Source organism: Brassica oleracea, chromosome C8 (assembly GCF_000695525.1).
Source record: "Brassica oleracea var. oleracea cultivar TO1000 chromosome C8, BOL, whole genome shotgun sequence".
NCBI lineage: Eukaryota > Viridiplantae > Streptophyta > Magnoliopsida > Brassicales > Brassicaceae > Brassica > Brassica oleracea.
Genome location: NC_027755.1, coordinates 32,582,052 through 32,598,463, shown reverse-complemented (window position 1 = coordinate 32,598,463; position 16,412 = coordinate 32,582,052). Strand labels below are relative to the sequence as shown.

The window sequence follows — 16,412 nt, the reverse complement described above, 5'->3', positions numbered from 1 at the left end:
TTACCAAAGAAACAACTCGAGTCCTTATTCGTCTCCTCATTGATCCGTAAGAAACAATCAACACACAATTCTCTTTATATTATTATTTATATTGTGCTAGCATTAATAATCAAAAATATTTCCTATTATGTGGTCGTTTATTTATCTCCCTTACTTATTAAACTAATTTTACACCTTAAAAGAAACCACAACAACCCAAACAATCAAAACACCAAAAACTAGAATTCCAAAAAAGACGAATCATTAATGATTACCTCTCTTTTTTGTCTAATCTTAGAAGTTAACTTCAAAACAAATATACCAATCAAATCACTTCAACTAAAACTCAACGACACATACATCGAGTCAGCTAAACAAATACAAACTACACGGCCAAATATTTAACAATTTACAAACTTACTTTCGCAACGAAGAAGACGAAGACGACAACCAAAATCAGTAAAATTACCTAAACAAAAAAACAAAGTAAATTACGAACTCTGATAAATATTGCTAATGATTTTTGTTTACATATTACCCGTCAAATAGAAGATAAACAAACACATCTACATGAGGAGATACAAGAGACAATCCTGACAGACACAAATGCAGCAACAACATCTCCACCTGCTCCCTACTCTTGTCTTATAAAAATAGCTTACATGCCCAATATCAACATGCCAATGCTATTGTCTTCTTATGAGAAATGCATAAATTCGTTTAAAACTCATTAAGGCTCAAATACTCAGAACTGTCACTCATTTTATAGTATTTCTACAAGTCTTTATGTATTTGTTTTAAAGGTCCGGTAAGAGCAACAAGTTTAAAAATAAAATAAAAACATATAACAAACATAATAAGAATAATAAGGATAATAAAAATTATTACTTACACATAACTTACACAACTAAACTGGAGAAAAAAATATCTAGAAACAAAAGGTATTCTCAACAACTTTAATATAATTTATGTACTCTCAACAGTACAAGAAACAAATTAAAAAGACAAACAAACAATAAGTCCCAGTGACATAGCAAACAACACCACGAACTATATCAATTACATTATTAACACAATTTAGTCCTTCATAAGTAGAGAACAATGCATACACAGTTCATCATCACAACTCTAATCCTATAACAATTAAAAAACTTGAAAAACAACTCAAAACCCAAAATTCACAACTACAATAACCCTAGCAAGTATTGAGATGAAACAAGAACTCTGTCCATAACTCCGCGCTTGCGCGGATGCAATGCCCCTAGTTGAACTAATAATAGATCAACAAAGAAAAATCTTCCATTATTGTATTTATGTACTTATCTCGCATAGTTTATACGAGACCCAGTATTTGACAACTGTGAGCTTCCTCGAAGTACCCAACAACATAATGCTATGATTTTCAAACAAGGCTTTAAGTTTCAACATTCTCTTATATTTTTCCTGATAAGGAAAATTCAAATCGAAACTCTAACGAAATAAAGACAGAGACATCCATAGAAAGTCACATAACGTTTTATAACCTTTTTCTTTTGACTAAACCAACAAAGCTTTAACCACTGTGCCAATGAGAAATGTTTAACGTTTTATAATCTTACAAAAACATATAATTGATGTCAAAATAGATTATTCAGTTTGTTGACAACAAGATATATAGATAGATAGAGTTTAATTTGGCGTTTCCTCCGACTGAGAATGCTATGATATACCAATTTGAACTTTGAAATGGATAAAGAAAACACCAAAAGGAGTTTTTTCGATAAAAACACCAATATACCAATAGGAGTTGACAAAAAAAAAATGAAGTCAGCTCAAAACACACATATATCGATGATTTTAATATTTAAACGCTCGTCACATAATTAGGTTTCGTTTGAGTTATATAGTTCATAAGAATTTCATAGATAATCAATACTGATTTATCTGTGAGGTTCAGTTCATTACCTACTTTAGGTATACAAGTTATCTAATAGTGGTGACTCTTCAAACACACATCATCGTTTGTCGTTTTATATCAAAATAGTTAGTAAACTTTCCTGCATATTTAACAAAATAAAATATATTAGAAATAGATGAACCTTATTATACCTGCATGTTTTTGGGTCCTAATTCGTATTGCATTTGATAAATTCAGAAACTAGGCGAAGTTTTGTTTTAATGATACGAGTGTATTTTGAAACATGGAATTCAGTATTCTTGGAATTCAGTTACCAAAAAAACATGGAATTCAATATTCTTGTAATATAGTATAGTACTACTTGTTATCTAAATAATGCTGACAATGTAGTTAATGCGCATTCCACATGATAAAGTAGGTGAAGACCATTGAACTAACAAGAATATACGAAGTTACTTATTACTAGAAGTTTAGAACCACTGGCTTCATTAGATTACAGTAAAGATTATAGTATATGATTTGATGACTACGGCACGGGACTTTGTCTTATATAAATTCCTACTCCAATATTACAATGATAAATTCATATACAAGTAGGGTGCTGCTGACTGTTGAGACCCCGTACAGATGAATGAGTGGGTGGTAAAGGTGAAATTTCGATTAGAGATATTGTAAAATAGTATTAAAGCATGCACGTAGCTGCTAATATTTTGTCTATATCTGTACGGATAATCGCACGTGACGTGTCCATGAGCTCTTTTCGAAGCCTCGAAGGTCGACTAAAGGTTTATTTGAAAACCGTCTGATTATTAAAGACGTCGTTAAGAGCATCATTGTTGGGGTTATTAGGGTAGAATTCTTAGCGGAATATAAGAATCCGTCTCTTAACTTTTAACTAAAAAAGCTAAGAACCGGTTTTTAAATAAGAATTTTAAGAGCCGGTTCTTAACTTTTTTAGTTAAAAGTTAAGATATGGGTTCTTATATTCTGCTAAGAATTTCACTCTAAGAACCCCTAATAATCATGGTTTTAAAGCTAAATTGCCGTCACATTAAGCAAATAGTATAATCTTTTGCTCGAAAACGCTAGTAGGTTCCTTAATCCTCGGTAAATTAATTTATTTTTTCCTCGGTCCTATTTCTACAACAATAATTGGAGATTGATCTCACTAATCGATAGTCAACGAAGAAGAAATTTGTTTTTTTTGTCACCTGTAAATATTATTTAAACAAAGACTCTAGGAAGGCTCAACTAGAAACAACAACATCCACCCGTTTTTTTGTTAGCGTAGATGGACATGTGCCCTAGAACCGAGCATCCACCGAACTTCATCGATTGGAGCGTCACTGCCAGAGGATCTAGTCACCGGAACCACACCGGAACAAGAACTCGTTCGAAGGAAAATAACCGCCGATGATGACGAGAACCGGAGATGAGAACACAACTTTATACAACGCCTTAGTCTTCAATAACGAAGAGCCAAAGGACACCTTGAGACTAAACCCAGTCTCTCTCCGCTTCAAAACAAAGAGATCCAATCAACATCGCCGTTGTCGATTCAATCGAAGCCGAAAGTTGATGAATCAGAAGAAGCACGAAGAAGAGGAGAGTAAACATAATACGGAAAGAACCCGGAAGAGAGCCACCGTCAACAACGAAAGGAGCGTGTGAGTGTGACGCGGTGCCAAAACCTGACGATAACATCGGAGTTGCTGGTGAGTCGTCAGAGCCAAAGACCGGTCGACCACCGAAGAAGAAGGTGCGACGCCGAAAGAGTAGCCCAACCACGGGCAGAGAGCAGAGCCGTGCCTGGCTATAGGCTGGTCAAGCATCAACTTGGAGACAAAAATCAAAGTAATAATTTTAGGGTCCAATTTTGTAGCATGAGTCGCTTATAGCACAGTTGGTAACCGTGGCCTTTATTACTCTAGGGTCGCGGGTTCAAACACAACTATAGAATTTTAAACATTTTTCTTGAAATTAATAATTTATGGGCCAAAAAAAAATTTATGCTTAAGGGTCCACAATATTCAGACACGGCCCTGGCAGAGAGTCGCCGGAAAGACATCGGTGTAAGGTTTTTTCTCTTCAACTTCTCCTATGTAAAAGTTTCTAGAGAGAGAACATAAGAAAAGGAAAGAAGATTGACTACCTGAAAAAATAATCGACGATCGTGTATACAAAAATACAATAATCATCGTTGTTTGGTGTCGTTCGTTGTATATTACGTAAAATGACGTCGTACCGTATTGTACAGCTTGGTCAAATCCGCCATGCCGACCAAATTTATTTTGAATATACGACCAACGAGTGTTTTGTCTGATGCCACGTGGACATTTACACGTGCACAACTTTCCCATCAACGTGGGGATAAACAGGCCTGATAAAGCCCATAAACTATTTAAGTTGAATAGTAGCTACATGATATGACTAACAGCCTAGATTTAATAAACTATAAGACCAAACATGGGCTTTTAAATAAGCCCATGAATACATATGAGCGTCGAGTGAGAAAAAACGACACGCAGTGCTATCACAGAAACAGATAAATGTTACAAGCTGATGATCAAAACTGAAACACATTGGTAGAACTAACACTTTGATAATCACTCTGTTACAACTTACAACTTACTAAAGATTAAGAGAAACAATGTAGTTTTTTTTTTGTTGCAATCCAAACTTAGTAACCACAGCTTTCTATACACTTTAAACGAAAGCAAGAACTCAAACCAAGACTTAAAGAAGACAGTTAATCACAGGAGTAAGTAAAGTAAACCATCAGTCTCTTTCATTTACATTTGAAGCCGGTAAGGTAAACTTGAGACTGGATCACCGTGCAGCCAACTTTAAACCCAGGAACAACCGTGAATCCCACTTTGGCTCGTGTAGGATTCATCCACAAGTTCTTATCTTGTCTCCTTCTCAAGACATTCTCCATAAAAACAATCGAAAAATCAACTCCACTTTCTACTTGGAATATCTCAACCGCAGGATCAAACGACAATGCTAACTTATGAAGGGTCCAAACCGAGCTAGCCATCGCGACAAAAGACTCGTGAAAAGTACTCAAAGATCTCCAAGAACTCAACACAGCTTCGTTTCGATCCATATTGCTGAATATCGAAGACTCCATGTTGGGGTGAATAAGCTCGTGATACTTCTTATCACAAAACCTAGAGAACGCACACTCTTTATCTCTCTCAAGAAGCTCCATGGGGTTGCTAGACACATGCTGCATCAACTCCCTCAACGAAGAAGAAGAATCTTCTCCGCCATCAAGATCAAAACCTTCTCCATCGAAACCACGAAACATCCCCAAGCAAACGTAAGACAACAACGCATACCTGTTATGCCCCTTCTTAGCAAACTCCACCTCAGGGTGAACATAACTAGCAGCCAAATCCAAATCCCACCCCGCCTTCTCCATCAGCTCAATCAAAACCCTAGTGAACCTCTTCACATCCTTAAACGCATCACCCAACATAGACTCGTAAACCCTAACAGACAACACAACGCCACCGTCCGATTCAGACAGTCTCTTCGACAGCTTCGAGTTAGACTTCTGAATCTCGCTCAGCTTGTTCCTCAGACTCCAAACCCGTAGATCCTTACCGTCCATCTCGCCTTGTAAACGGTTAGAAACCGTCCCCAAAGCTCTAAGCTTGCTCTGATTCTCCTGAACCCTAGATTCCAAGGGAGACCCAATCGCTAAAGAATCGGTCTCAAGATCCAAACTTTGGCGATGGTTTCGATAGAACTGCTTGAGATCGGAGAGTTTCTGGAGGTTAGAGACCAGAGCTCTGTCAGCAGCCTTGACGCTCTCCTCGACGAAAGGCGCGTGGGCGGCTTGGAGCTGAAGATACGAAGCTTCGAAGGAGGAGACGGTGGCGAAAAGGGAGGAGATCAAGCTCAATCCCATCTGGGTATCGAGTCTCCTGATCTGGGGAGGCTTGGGTTTGAGTAAAGTCTTGGTCTTGGAACCGTTAGCCGGAGGGGAGTCGGGTTTGAGAACGACGACTTTCTGATCGGGGATGAAGTCTTCGGTGGAGTCGAGGAGGGAGAAGCCACCACCCTCGGGATTGATGCTTTCGCCGTCTTCGGTGAAGAACTCGTAGGTCTTGGCTTTGACGGCCATGGCTAGCTTCTGAAACATGGCGGAGAATTGTGGAGGAGGAGATGACGATGTTTCCACTTCGCGCATCGCTGAGATGCAAGACGATGAAGAAGAAAGTAAAGCTTTATCCTTTTCTCAAAAGGAGAAATTGAAAAGCAAGTTAAGGATCTTCTTAAGGTTTGTGCTTTGAGGGATTAGTAGGGGTGGTGCGGTGCTTTGGATGCATTGGAAGAAAGGAATGCTCAATGCCTCCTTTCCCTTTCCTCTGTATTTTTTTTATTTTATTTTTACATTTTTGTTTCTACTTTTCTTTTAAGCTCATCTCTAATTCCGCTGACTTTTTATTTTATTTTAATGATTAGTTAACGGTAACAAGTGAACATTTGCTTCTTCTTTTTTTGTGTGGACATAAGAACATTTGCTATAACTGGAATTTTATATTGCTATAGAAACCATTTTCAATGTATTTCTTGATTTTTATTTTAAATTAAAATGGGTTTTACTTTAATGTATACCTTTATAATAACATTTATCTAGTTTTCTAAATATTAAATATTATTTTCCTTTTTTTAGGGTTATTTTTGTGACAAAAATTTAAAAAGAGTTATTTGAGAGAATTGTCCAAATATATATATATATATATATATATATAATGGAATTAATTTTATTTTGTAGTAACATTTGAAATCAAAAATAAATATTGTAATCTGTATATTGGATTGTACATGGTATATTAATTAACATTTTGTTACAAGAAAATTACATTTATACAATAGCTAAACAATTTGAGATTGTTGTTCAAAAAAGAACACAATTTCAGAAATGGTATAACCTTACGTTTACGTTAACTGTCAACACTTTGATGTGAACGGCACGAAAATTAAGTGTGCTATCCACTCTCTACGTTAAGCTCCCAACCTTTCTTAATTACTTAATTTTTTGTGCTATAAAGAAATATACTCGTAAGCGTGTTTTCCTCGGGTTGAAGAAGTGTTGTTATTGATCCCTTTATACAAATTATTATAAAGCCGAAGCCTTTGCTGGTATAAAACTTTGATTTAGTGACCACCAAGACTAATCATAACTTTGAAGACACCTTTACAAAGACATATAACTCTTCTCCCAGATTCTCGCTTTGTCTTTACCTTTTCTTCACGTCTTTGTGATGCTTTTAGCAAACATTTGTTAGTGCTAATTGTTTATGATTATGTTAGTAACATTCGCGGTATTATCTTTTATGTGTCTTAATCATAACCAGAACACAGACTTTATCTTTATCACATATGCCGCTAGAAAGAAAACCATTGTGAATATATACCGCATATGTCTCACCAGTTAAATTTTCCCCCATCAGGAAAATATGAATGCTAGTCATGTTTCATTACATAAACATTTTGTGATGTTTCATTGCATAAACATTTTGTGATACGATTGTTAATGTTTTCGAAAAAACACATCCCTTGAAATTCAATATCTAAGTATGGAACCAGGTGATGATTATGCTGGTATAAATATGATGTACTACCCACATGAATACAAATTCGTGTAATGTATTTGAAAAAAAACATGGGCGATTCAGCATTGAATTGTAGTTTCATTTGATATATATTTAAGAGACTATTTCTTTTGAGCTATGATTTTATATTTGACATGGTTAAAAGTTAAGCTGACATTTATTTTATATGGTTTTTAAACCGGTCCGCATTCATCACCGCATTATGCGTAAAATCCATAATGTCATGTACATTTATAGATATCCATTTATTACTTGTGGGACATGAAATCACATAATGAAGACAAACTCGTAGGTCGTGTGTCACTGTCCCTTGTTCTCATTTGACTATATACTTAAAGTTACCAACGATTTCGATCGTTGAATAAAAGTTCGTTCAGCATGCAACGACGCCATGTGACTAAGTCAACAACATCGACTATACAAGAACCCCAGATCAGAACGTAATAATCGATAGAACGAGCCCAACGGAAGTGTAAACAGCCCAAGCCCATGTAGATAAAGGCAAATGACTAGGCTACCCTTGTTCGGTAACTAGAAAAAAAAGCTTCAAGCCTTTAACGATAAAAGGGGACAGCTGGATCTAATCGAATCGAACCGGATCAGAACAGATCAGATCAGAAGCAAAGGACGTCCTCTTCTGCATGAGGCTGCTGCTCCCATCCGTACCAAATTTCTGATCCACCTCCCTGTCCCATCTGTTCTCTCTCTCTCTATATATATATATATATATATACACATGCATACACTTTTCCTACTTCAAAATTTTAAATTTAAATCTCCTTTTCAACTAAACGAACAATTTAAGTTGAGATGTATTTTACTTATCGTATTAAGATGTATTTTAGTTATCGTATTAACTTATAATATAGGTGACCTAGAGAGTGTATAGATATTTAATTTTGAGTAGTATAAAGCAAACAACTAATAAAAGCCGCCCATCGATCAACTTCGCACTGGTTTCTGAGATGAGTCTACAGTTGTGTGACAAGAGAGGTGTCTTATTTCTTGGAATTTGCTCTTTCTAATACTCAACAATAAGTACTAAAGTATTATATAATATAGATTTATGTTTGTTGGATGCCAATGCTTTTACCGTTTTACGAATTGCCATTGAAAAAACGAAAAGTAGAACGTTGGGGTGAGAGACTTGTACTTTTGCACTATTAAGCTGATAGAGCCAAAAAATGAAATAGCTACAAAATACTTAGAGCATCATTATCGGTGGTATTTAGAGGGTATCTTTGTTAATAATGAATTAAAATTAAATCAAAAACACTAATATTAAGAAGAGGCGTCGCTTATTTTGGCTAAACTAGATACGGTTTTTTGTGGACAGGTGTAGGCAGGGGATGAAAGGAGAAGCGTGTCTTCGGTGGTCTTTGGTTTTTTCTCTCTCTCTCTCGAAACCTCTCTTTCTCTCTCCATCGGAAACGTCGCGATTCGAATCGAGCTCAACAGCGGCGGATGCGTCGGCTGGGGAGAAGCTCCGATTCTACCCTCGGTGACGGCGGAGGATCAGATTACGGCAATGGTTAAAGCCCGGGAAGCCTGCGAGCTTCTCAGAGAGCTACTGGAGATGAAACTAGGTCACGTTCTTCAAGAGATCGAAGGGATTCTCCCTGGTCATCGATTTGCATCTGTAAAGTCTGAAACTTTTAGTTCGTTTTATGCTTAAAAGCATATAACTTTCTTTGTATTTTTGTGAATGTATTTGATGAAGAGAATGTTGTTTAATGGATGTTTAGGTAAGAGCTGGGGTGGAGATGACTATGATTGATGCTGCTGCTAAGAGCGTTGGAGTGCCATTGTGGAAACTCTTTGTGTGGGGCTTCGAATACAACCACCACCGATATTACAGTTCAGTTCTAACATTTTAGCTCTTCCTTGTGGTACAGTTCCTTTTCATTTTTTCTTGTCTGTGTGTTTGGTGATGGAACTTGAGATTCTTTTGTAGAATGTAAAGAAAGATTTGTGGTATAGTTTTTCATAGAGGTTGATTTGAATGAATCTTCTTGATCTTAAAGTTTAAAATTTTACAGTTTTCTTTAGCTTAAATTTAAGAAAGATGTTTGCTATTTGATCTTTATGTACATATGTGTATTGCTTTGCTGTAATCTTCATCAACGATCAGGTTTCTTGTAGTGGCGAGAGAGGAGTGGTTTCTGGAGAGGAAGCAGTGATGAGCGTAAAGAAGCGGTGTTTCTGGAGGAATCGTTCAGTAGAGCAAGAGCTTTTACAATGCAATCTGTAGTGTTCCTGATGATAGTGTTGCTTGCTTCTTCTGCAGGTGATTGATCTTCTTCTATTCAAGGGAATGGAAGAGCTGACTGACATAGTTGATCACGCAAAGCAGCGTCACCACATCATCGGTGGTTGTTTTCTCTAGACCGGAAGCAAGGACCAAGAAAAGTCTGATTTTCTCAAAAATCTTTACACAAGCAACTACTTTTGAACTGATTATTGTTTTCTCTACTTGCTTTGTCATGTCACCAATGTCTATGGTTTCAGTATTGTATTTTCAAACTTTAGGAAGAAGAGATTTGCAATGGAGACATAAAATTCTCAAGTTTCTTAACTAAATCTTTTAATCAACTTTTTCACTTAAATACTATTAAAAAACAATTAAAAGACCCTTAATGGGTACCTAGGATAAAGATGGTCTTATATCAACATGATTTGGATACAAACAAAAAAACTTAACTAACATTAATCCTCAGAGACTAAACAGACTGAGAATATTTTAAAACCATAAAGTTTTCCTGTGGTTATTTGATCACTAAATTAAAAACAGATACGGCAGTAAAATTTATACGAGAAAATAATCTTTCTACCTGTAATATTATATTATATTATACGATACTTTGCTATGTTTTTATTCCATGTTTTACTCACCTACGGTGGGAGCCATTGGGGTTTCATCGATGATTGATAAGTATGATTAATTCTCTAATGATACAATAAAACAATAAGAAACAACAAAAACTAACAAAAACACGTTCTAACGAAAGACTCGACAGAAAGGACAAGATGACTCATTTAATTTAAGCTACTGGTCACTCTCTCCAGGCGCCGCTCTCTCTCTCTCTGGGAATGGTGAGTCAGTTTCACCACTGAGAGCTCAAATTCGCCTGACCTTCACCTCTACTTATCCTTTCCCCTATATAAAACCTCCCATATTACAGAAGACTAGAGATTTAAAAAAAAATACAGTCGTGGTGAGTTCGATTCTTTTGTTCTTAGATAATTTTTTCATTTTCTTGGCTTAAAAACCCGAAATTGAAACATGGGTCCTGCTCCAATTTTGCAGATGGAGACTAGAGAGTTCCCTGCATGGCTTGAGGTTTTGCTAAAGGAGAAGTTTTTCAACGCTTGTTTGGACCATGAAGAAGAAAAGAAGAACGAGAAGAACATTTTGTGCATCGACTGTTGTCTTAGCATCTGCCCTCACTGTCTCCCTCCACATACCTCTCATCGTCTTCTTCGGGTCTCATTTAAAAAAAAAACAAAATTTCACTTTTTTTCTTTCTTTGAAAACAAAAACAAAGTCTTAAACTTTGTGTTGTTGCTGGGAATCTTTTGCAGATAAGAAGATATATGTATAACGATGTTTTGAGGGTAGAGGATGGCTCGAAGCTAATGGACTGCTCTTTAATTCAGGTTTGTTTGTTGGTCTGTTTTTCAAAATCTGTAATTAAAAACTCTTTTAATCCATTAATGCTCATGCAGCTGCTTTCTTTTTAATCAATACGCGTTTCTTCATCTTTTGTGTGTATGCGTTGATGATGATGATGATGATGATTAAAGCCATACATAGTGAACAGTTCGAAAGTTGTGTTCATCAATGAACGGCCTCACCCTCGACAGTTTCGTGGTTCCGGCAACTTTTGCAGCACCTGTGACCGGTCTCTCCAATCTCCTTACCTCTTCTGCTCTCTCTCCTGCAAGGTAATGAATCTGCTTCTTCTTCTAATTAAAATTAACATATGTTTTCCTTAACTATATTTTTTTTAATATTTCAAATTTCATCAAATACCCAATTTGATTTTAATACTTTTATGGTCGATGTTCTTTTCTTCAAACATTTAATTATCTCTGAAAGTATAAAAAGAAACGTTTTTGATTTATTTATGTCTTAATCTCTGAATCGATATCTGTTTGTTAGTATTATTTTTCGACCATGCACCATTAATCACACGCGTGTACGATCATTTTTTACAGAAAAAGAATTTGTCCTTTTGTTTTGCTTTTTATAGATCAGTGACGTCATAATGAGACAAAGAGGACTCTCAGGGTTTCTCCGCGTCTGCAACTTTCTTAACTTAACCGAAGATGTGACCACATCCACTCTTGAACCTTCCGGGTCAGACGGTGACGGAGGAGTAGACATGTTTTTGTGTCAGGCGCTTGCTTGCACCGCTGCAACTGAAATCGTTCGCAAGAAGAGAAGCAGCTTGACTACGACTTGCCGAAGAGTCACCACGGCGGTATCCTCGGCTAACACGGAAGCTCCGGCGAACTTTTTTAACCGAAGGAAGAATACGCCGCCGCAACGAGCTCCGCTCTATTAGGGCCGTATGTGTTTGGTCCAAGTAATAAGGTAGTGAATACACGTAACGTAACAATTTAGTCAAATTATGTTTTCTTAAAATACCAGTAGCATCTAATTATCTGTAACGAATCAAAGTTTAGTTTTTTTAAAATGAAATTTAAAATATATAGGAGAAGGAAAAAAGAAAAAAAGGAGACTCTTCTGGTTTTATCTGGTCTGTGTACCGCTTAAATGGAGAAAATTCTATGCTATCTATGTTCAAACAATTTAAATATAAATCATATTTTTGTATAGTCCATTTATAAAAATATAAAAGGTGGTGATTTACTTACTTTCATTTCATGATTGCATTTTCAGTTCACACATTATTCAGGCGGCATATATTTATTATTTACTGAGGGTTAGTAAAATCTCAAATATCGAGAGGATTAAAAACTTGAATCACTGACAAAAAAAAACTTGAATCATTAACTACGTAGGAGTAGGACAGACCATATCTTTCTTGTCCGAGTAAAAATGATTCGTCTGCATGGTGGTGGAGAACTCTATATAGTCTAAAACGTGGCTGTACAAGAGAATTTATGATCATCTGTTCTTGTAACATAAATTATATAATTATATGATATGATATGAATTAGTTGGTAATAAATGTGAAAAAGAGTATCCATGCGATAAGAGGGTCTGATATTTAGAGTTGTCTTTATGCATAATGTTTTTCGTGTCTCTGCACGAACAAATTATTGGTTGTTATGAAAAAGAAGACAAAACGATTGTGACAGACATATTATCAATAAACGTGTATTTGTGAATGTTTCTGAGGCATATATAGTCCTTGCTCTCCTGCTTCTCTGGACCACATTCTCCATTCCATTTCTTACTTCCTCTTTGTATTTGCTCGTTCTCTGTACATATGAATAATAATGATTTAACATAGTCGAATGAACCTAATTTTGTTTTTTGTTCAAATGAACTCGGTGGTCTATTTTGTGCTCGAACGTTTTACCATAGTTATATAGACAAGTCGAACATTTACGATCCCTGGAGGTTTATGTATATTTTTTTTAAGTAAAGTACATGAAAACGAAACCGAGTTTTTCTACTCTGTAGATTTGAATGGGACAGGCCATTTGTACACTGGAACTTGAACCAAATATACTAATAAAATAATTTCCGCAAATGCTTGGAGTTTGAAAAAAACAGCAAACTAACGGAAATCGAGTTTTGCTACTTTTGTGCAAATATGAGAAACTTTTAGGGGCAGGCAAAATTAGGCTGGGATTTTGAACGAACCGAAAAGAGGTTGGTTCTGGTGCCGGGCAAAGTCATCGTCCATATTACACACCACTATTTAGTTGGTTCTGGGCCTATGTGGGCCTAGCAGAACAGTCTAAAAGATTAAGGCTTAATGCGTTTAACGAATAAGCATACCTTCTAAAGGAGGCTTCAGATAAGCAATAAATTGATGTGGCTACATAAACTTGAGAAAAGTTGGTTTCTTCTCTAATTAGGCTTCATAAGAATGATGACGCGGTTTTGACCAATGCGAGTCTCACTAACACGACCAAGGTGTCTAAGAACCTGTTAAATACAAGAAAGACGACAATTATTTTGTATTTGAAGTGTTGTTGTCCAACTCCGGCTCCTGGTGACATAAAAATTCTGTCTGTTGTTTGAAATCAAAGAAGCAGAAAATGATACTTACTGTAAGTATTGCTTTGCCTGTGTTGTCTAGCTTCAACATTGGCCCCTTCATGTCAGTTTCAAGAAAGAAGTGTTTTCCCTTCAGTGCACCGGATGTTACAATGTCTCGCAGTTTCTACAGACAAGAGTTTCAAGATAATCAGTTACTTACCTCATCTCAACAAGATATTCAGCAATAAGCATAAGAATCCATAAAATAGCTTTTCGTGACATTCTTTAGAGGAAATATAGCTTACCAGTGCTTTCTCCCAGAGGTTTTCAGCAAGCTTCCACAAAAGTAACAAACAAATAAGTCAGTAATCAATTCCGAAACACACATAAACAGAGCAGGACGTACGTGAATAATAAATACCTTTTGTTTTGGAGCTGAAATAAGATGAGCATTTGCTTCAGCGTATGAAACCATGTCATTGATAGCCGCATTCACTTTCTCTAGGGTGAGCCTACCTCTCATGTATCTTTTCCACATTTTCGAGAAACATCTCAGAACAATATGCACACATGGAGAGGAAAAAAAAAATATACTTACGACGAGAGGGAATCGAGCTCATCAACAGTTATGTGCCAAAGCGGAGGAGACCCACGACCTTTCTTCTCCTGTAAACGAAACCCAAAAAGATTTAGCCATATAATCATGACCATAACGTGTCTTAGGAGAAGAACACAGTATATGCAAGTCCTACCTTGGGTAGAACAGGTGCATCCTCCTCAGATTTCAAAGACCTAAGAGCAGAACTCTGTTCATGCTTCTTGACATTTTCTTGGAGCAAACTTGTAGTAAGTAACCCACTAATCTTAGTATAAAAACCATAATGAAGTAAAAAAAGGACTACTCAATCAATATATGTGCATATACCATCTGTTTATATCAGAATTCAACATTGTAGTCTTATCAGGAAAGTGTGACGGCGCGTAAACGGACATCCTCTGCAGCTTCTCTTGTTGTTTCAGCGATGCCTCAATAAGTTTCTACAATCAACACCTAATCGATTACACATCTAATGGCCGCTTCTAGAATCCAATTTCGGAAGTTAAAGTAATCGAGACTGTACCTTGGCTTTTGGAATAGCTTCGGTCTCTTCACGAAGCCGATCCTTGATGGACTGCACCTGAAGCTCCATCGAGCTCAACGCCGTGTCGATCGCCGTTAAATCCGGAACACTGCTCGCCGGATACACTGCGGAAGAGAATCAAAAATTAGGTCAGTCGAATTGATTTTTTTAGAGTGTTCGAGCTGATGAGAAAACGCGACTCACTGTTCCGGGCGATGACGAGTTCCTGCAACTCGGAGACTCGTTTGTTGAAGGAAGAAATCAACGAATCTAGAGAAGATCCAGCTTGCTTTCCCTCCATTCTTCAGGTTGAAATCTCTCTCAAGTCTCCAACAAACCCACACAGACTATCTTTAATCCCCCCCTTTTGTGTTGCTTTTAGGTTTTTGAAATTGGAAATTCCAGATTTCTTTTCAGGCGGGAACGTTTAATGGGCTTATGGGCCATTACAATTAAATGGGCCTGACACTCAAGTAGTTGCTATCCATATTTTTGGGATGTAAATGGTAAATGGTAAATGTAGGAGATAAATGATGAATCAAGATGAATACGATAAAGATGTGTGATATATGAATAATAGAGTAAATATATCCCATATTTTAACTCGGAGGATTTGGAGGATTTATGTTAACTCACATCTTTTCGCTCACAAAAATAGACACAAAATTCCAGGAAACAAACAAACAAACGCCTTAATGAAAAATATATTTCATCTATTTCAAAGAGATACAAGTTTTAGAATTTTCACATATATTAAAAATATATTAAAATTTTGATTAATAATACATTATTTTTGTAGTTAACTATATATTTTCGTAACTTTTAACCAATGGAATTTTAATAAACACATTTTGTCGAAGTGTATACTTTTACCACTAAATAATGCTTTGAAAATGTGAAATTATATATTTTTAAAACAATTTTTTTAAACATAAATTTTTCGAAACAGTGGGAGTGCTATATCATAAAGAAAATTGCTTGCATTGTTGTTATACATATTCATATATATTGCATTGTTGTTTTATGAGTTTTTTGTCAACTTGTTGTTTTATGAGTTTTATGAAGTCAACTTAAACTTAAGTCTTTTATGAGACGTAGATTTGGGACAACCTGATTGCATTGGAACCAAACGCGGGATCTTCGTCCTTTTTGGACATCGTTAACAGTGACTGTGCACGCGGATGTACTGTATTTCTATAGAAATAAGGCATTTTGACTAGTGGTACCTTCATAACAATTTGTTAACAACCAAAATGCACACATTTTTAAATGCAAACACTTGCGAATTTTATCACAACAATTCATCAAAGGATTTTAACAAACACACAAAAAAAATCACAACAAAGGTACACATGCATGTGCATGTAAAGACGCGTAAATATATATAGTGCATCGTTATTGATGTATGAGCGCGAAGGCGTGTACTGAACAAATATCAAGAACCTGTTTTCTAACTAATTTTACATAAATATTTTAGTTATAAGCTTATAACTAGGTCGTTTGTGACCATATATAGTGAAAGAGTTAAAATGTGGACGACATTCTTCGTGTGACTTAAAATTATTGTATATATATAAATCACAATATGGAAACTTGATCACTAT

At 36.1% G+C, this 16,412-nt stretch overlaps 3 protein-coding genes across 5 annotated transcripts; 1 reads left to right on the top strand and 2 right to left on the bottom strand.

Moving 5' to 3' along the window:
* Positions 1-4,458: 4,458 nt before the first annotated feature.
* Positions 4,459-6,280, bottom strand: LOC106307144 (IRK-interacting protein). Its single transcript, XM_013744018.1, has one exon. It carries the CDS (start codon positions 6,075-6,077, stop codon positions 4,665-4,667), a length of 1,413 nt encoding a protein of 470 aa, XP_013599472.1. The 5' UTR covers positions 6,078-6,280; the 3' UTR covers positions 4,459-4,664.
* A 4,310-nt stretch (positions 6,281-10,590) lies between these two features.
* On the top strand, positions 10,591-12,287 carry LOC106311041. 2 transcript variants are annotated; one of them, XM_013748272.1, is made up of 6 exons: positions 10,591-10,721; positions 10,814-10,990; positions 11,089-11,163; positions 11,311-11,451; positions 11,760-12,103; positions 12,226-12,287. In XM_013748272.1, exons 2-5 carry the CDS (start codon positions 10,814-10,816, stop codon positions 12,072-12,074), a joined length of 708 nt encoding a protein of 235 aa, XP_013603726.1. In that variant the 5' UTR covers positions 10,591-10,721; the 3' UTR covers positions 12,075-12,103; positions 12,226-12,287. The 2 variants fall into 2 exon arrangements, with proteins under 2 accessions (XP_013603726.1, XP_013603725.1); XM_013748271.1 differs by lacking the exon at positions 12,226-12,287 and having other exon boundaries at positions 11,760-12,104.
* Positions 12,288-12,722: 435 nt separating this feature from the next.
* Positions 12,723-15,180, bottom strand: LOC106310678 (spindle and kinetochore-associated protein 1 homolog). Of its 2 annotated transcripts, XR_001263845.1 has the most exons (10): positions 15,013-15,180; positions 14,809-14,933; positions 14,613-14,725; positions 14,440-14,527; positions 14,286-14,353; positions 14,109-14,214; positions 13,993-14,022; positions 13,758-13,871; positions 13,484-13,633; positions 12,723-12,957 (listed from the first exon to the last, which is right to left on the bottom strand). XR_001263845.1 is itself a non-coding variant. In XM_013747906.1 (9 exons), exons 1-9 carry the CDS (start codon positions 15,107-15,109, stop codon positions 13,556-13,558), a joined length of 819 nt encoding a protein of 272 aa, XP_013603360.1. In that variant the 5' UTR covers positions 15,110-15,180; the 3' UTR covers positions 13,259-13,555. The 2 variants fall into 2 exon arrangements, 1 of the variants encoding a protein (XP_013603360.1); XM_013747906.1 differs by lacking the exon at positions 12,723-12,957 and having other exon boundaries at positions 13,259-13,633.
* Between the last annotated feature and the right edge of the window lie 1,232 nt (positions 15,181-16,412).

Excerpts from the sequence above, each read along its gene's own strand:
- LOC106307144 (XM_013744018.1), bottom strand. The coding sequence starts at position 6,077 with ATGCGCGAAGTGGAAACATCGTCATCTCCTCCTCCACAATTCTCCGCC.
- LOC106311041 (XM_013748272.1), top strand. The coding sequence starts at position 10,814 with ATGGAGACTAGAGAGTTCCCTGCATGGCTTGAGGTTTTGCTAAAGGAG. Across the intron at positions 10,991-11,088 it reads CCTCTCATCGTCTTCTTCGG|ATAAGAAGATATATGTATAA; the intron begins GTCTCATTTAAA and ends AATCTTTTGCAG. Across the intron at positions 11,164-11,310 it reads TGGACTGCTCTTTAATTCAG|CCATACATAGTGAACAGTTC; the intron begins GTTTGTTTGTTG and ends TGATGATTAAAG.
- LOC106310678 (XM_013747906.1), bottom strand. The coding sequence starts at position 15,109 with ATGGAGGGAAAGCAAGCTGGATCTTCTCTAGATTCGTTGATTTCTTCC. Across the intron at positions 14,726-14,808 it reads AAGCTATTCCAAAAGCCAAG|AAACTTATTGAGGCATCGCT; the intron begins GTACAGTCTCGA and ends TGTTGATTGTAG. Across the intron at positions 14,528-14,612 it reads AATTCTGATATAAACAGATG|TTTGCTCCAAGAAAATGTCA; the intron begins GTATATGCACAT and ends ACTTACTACAAG.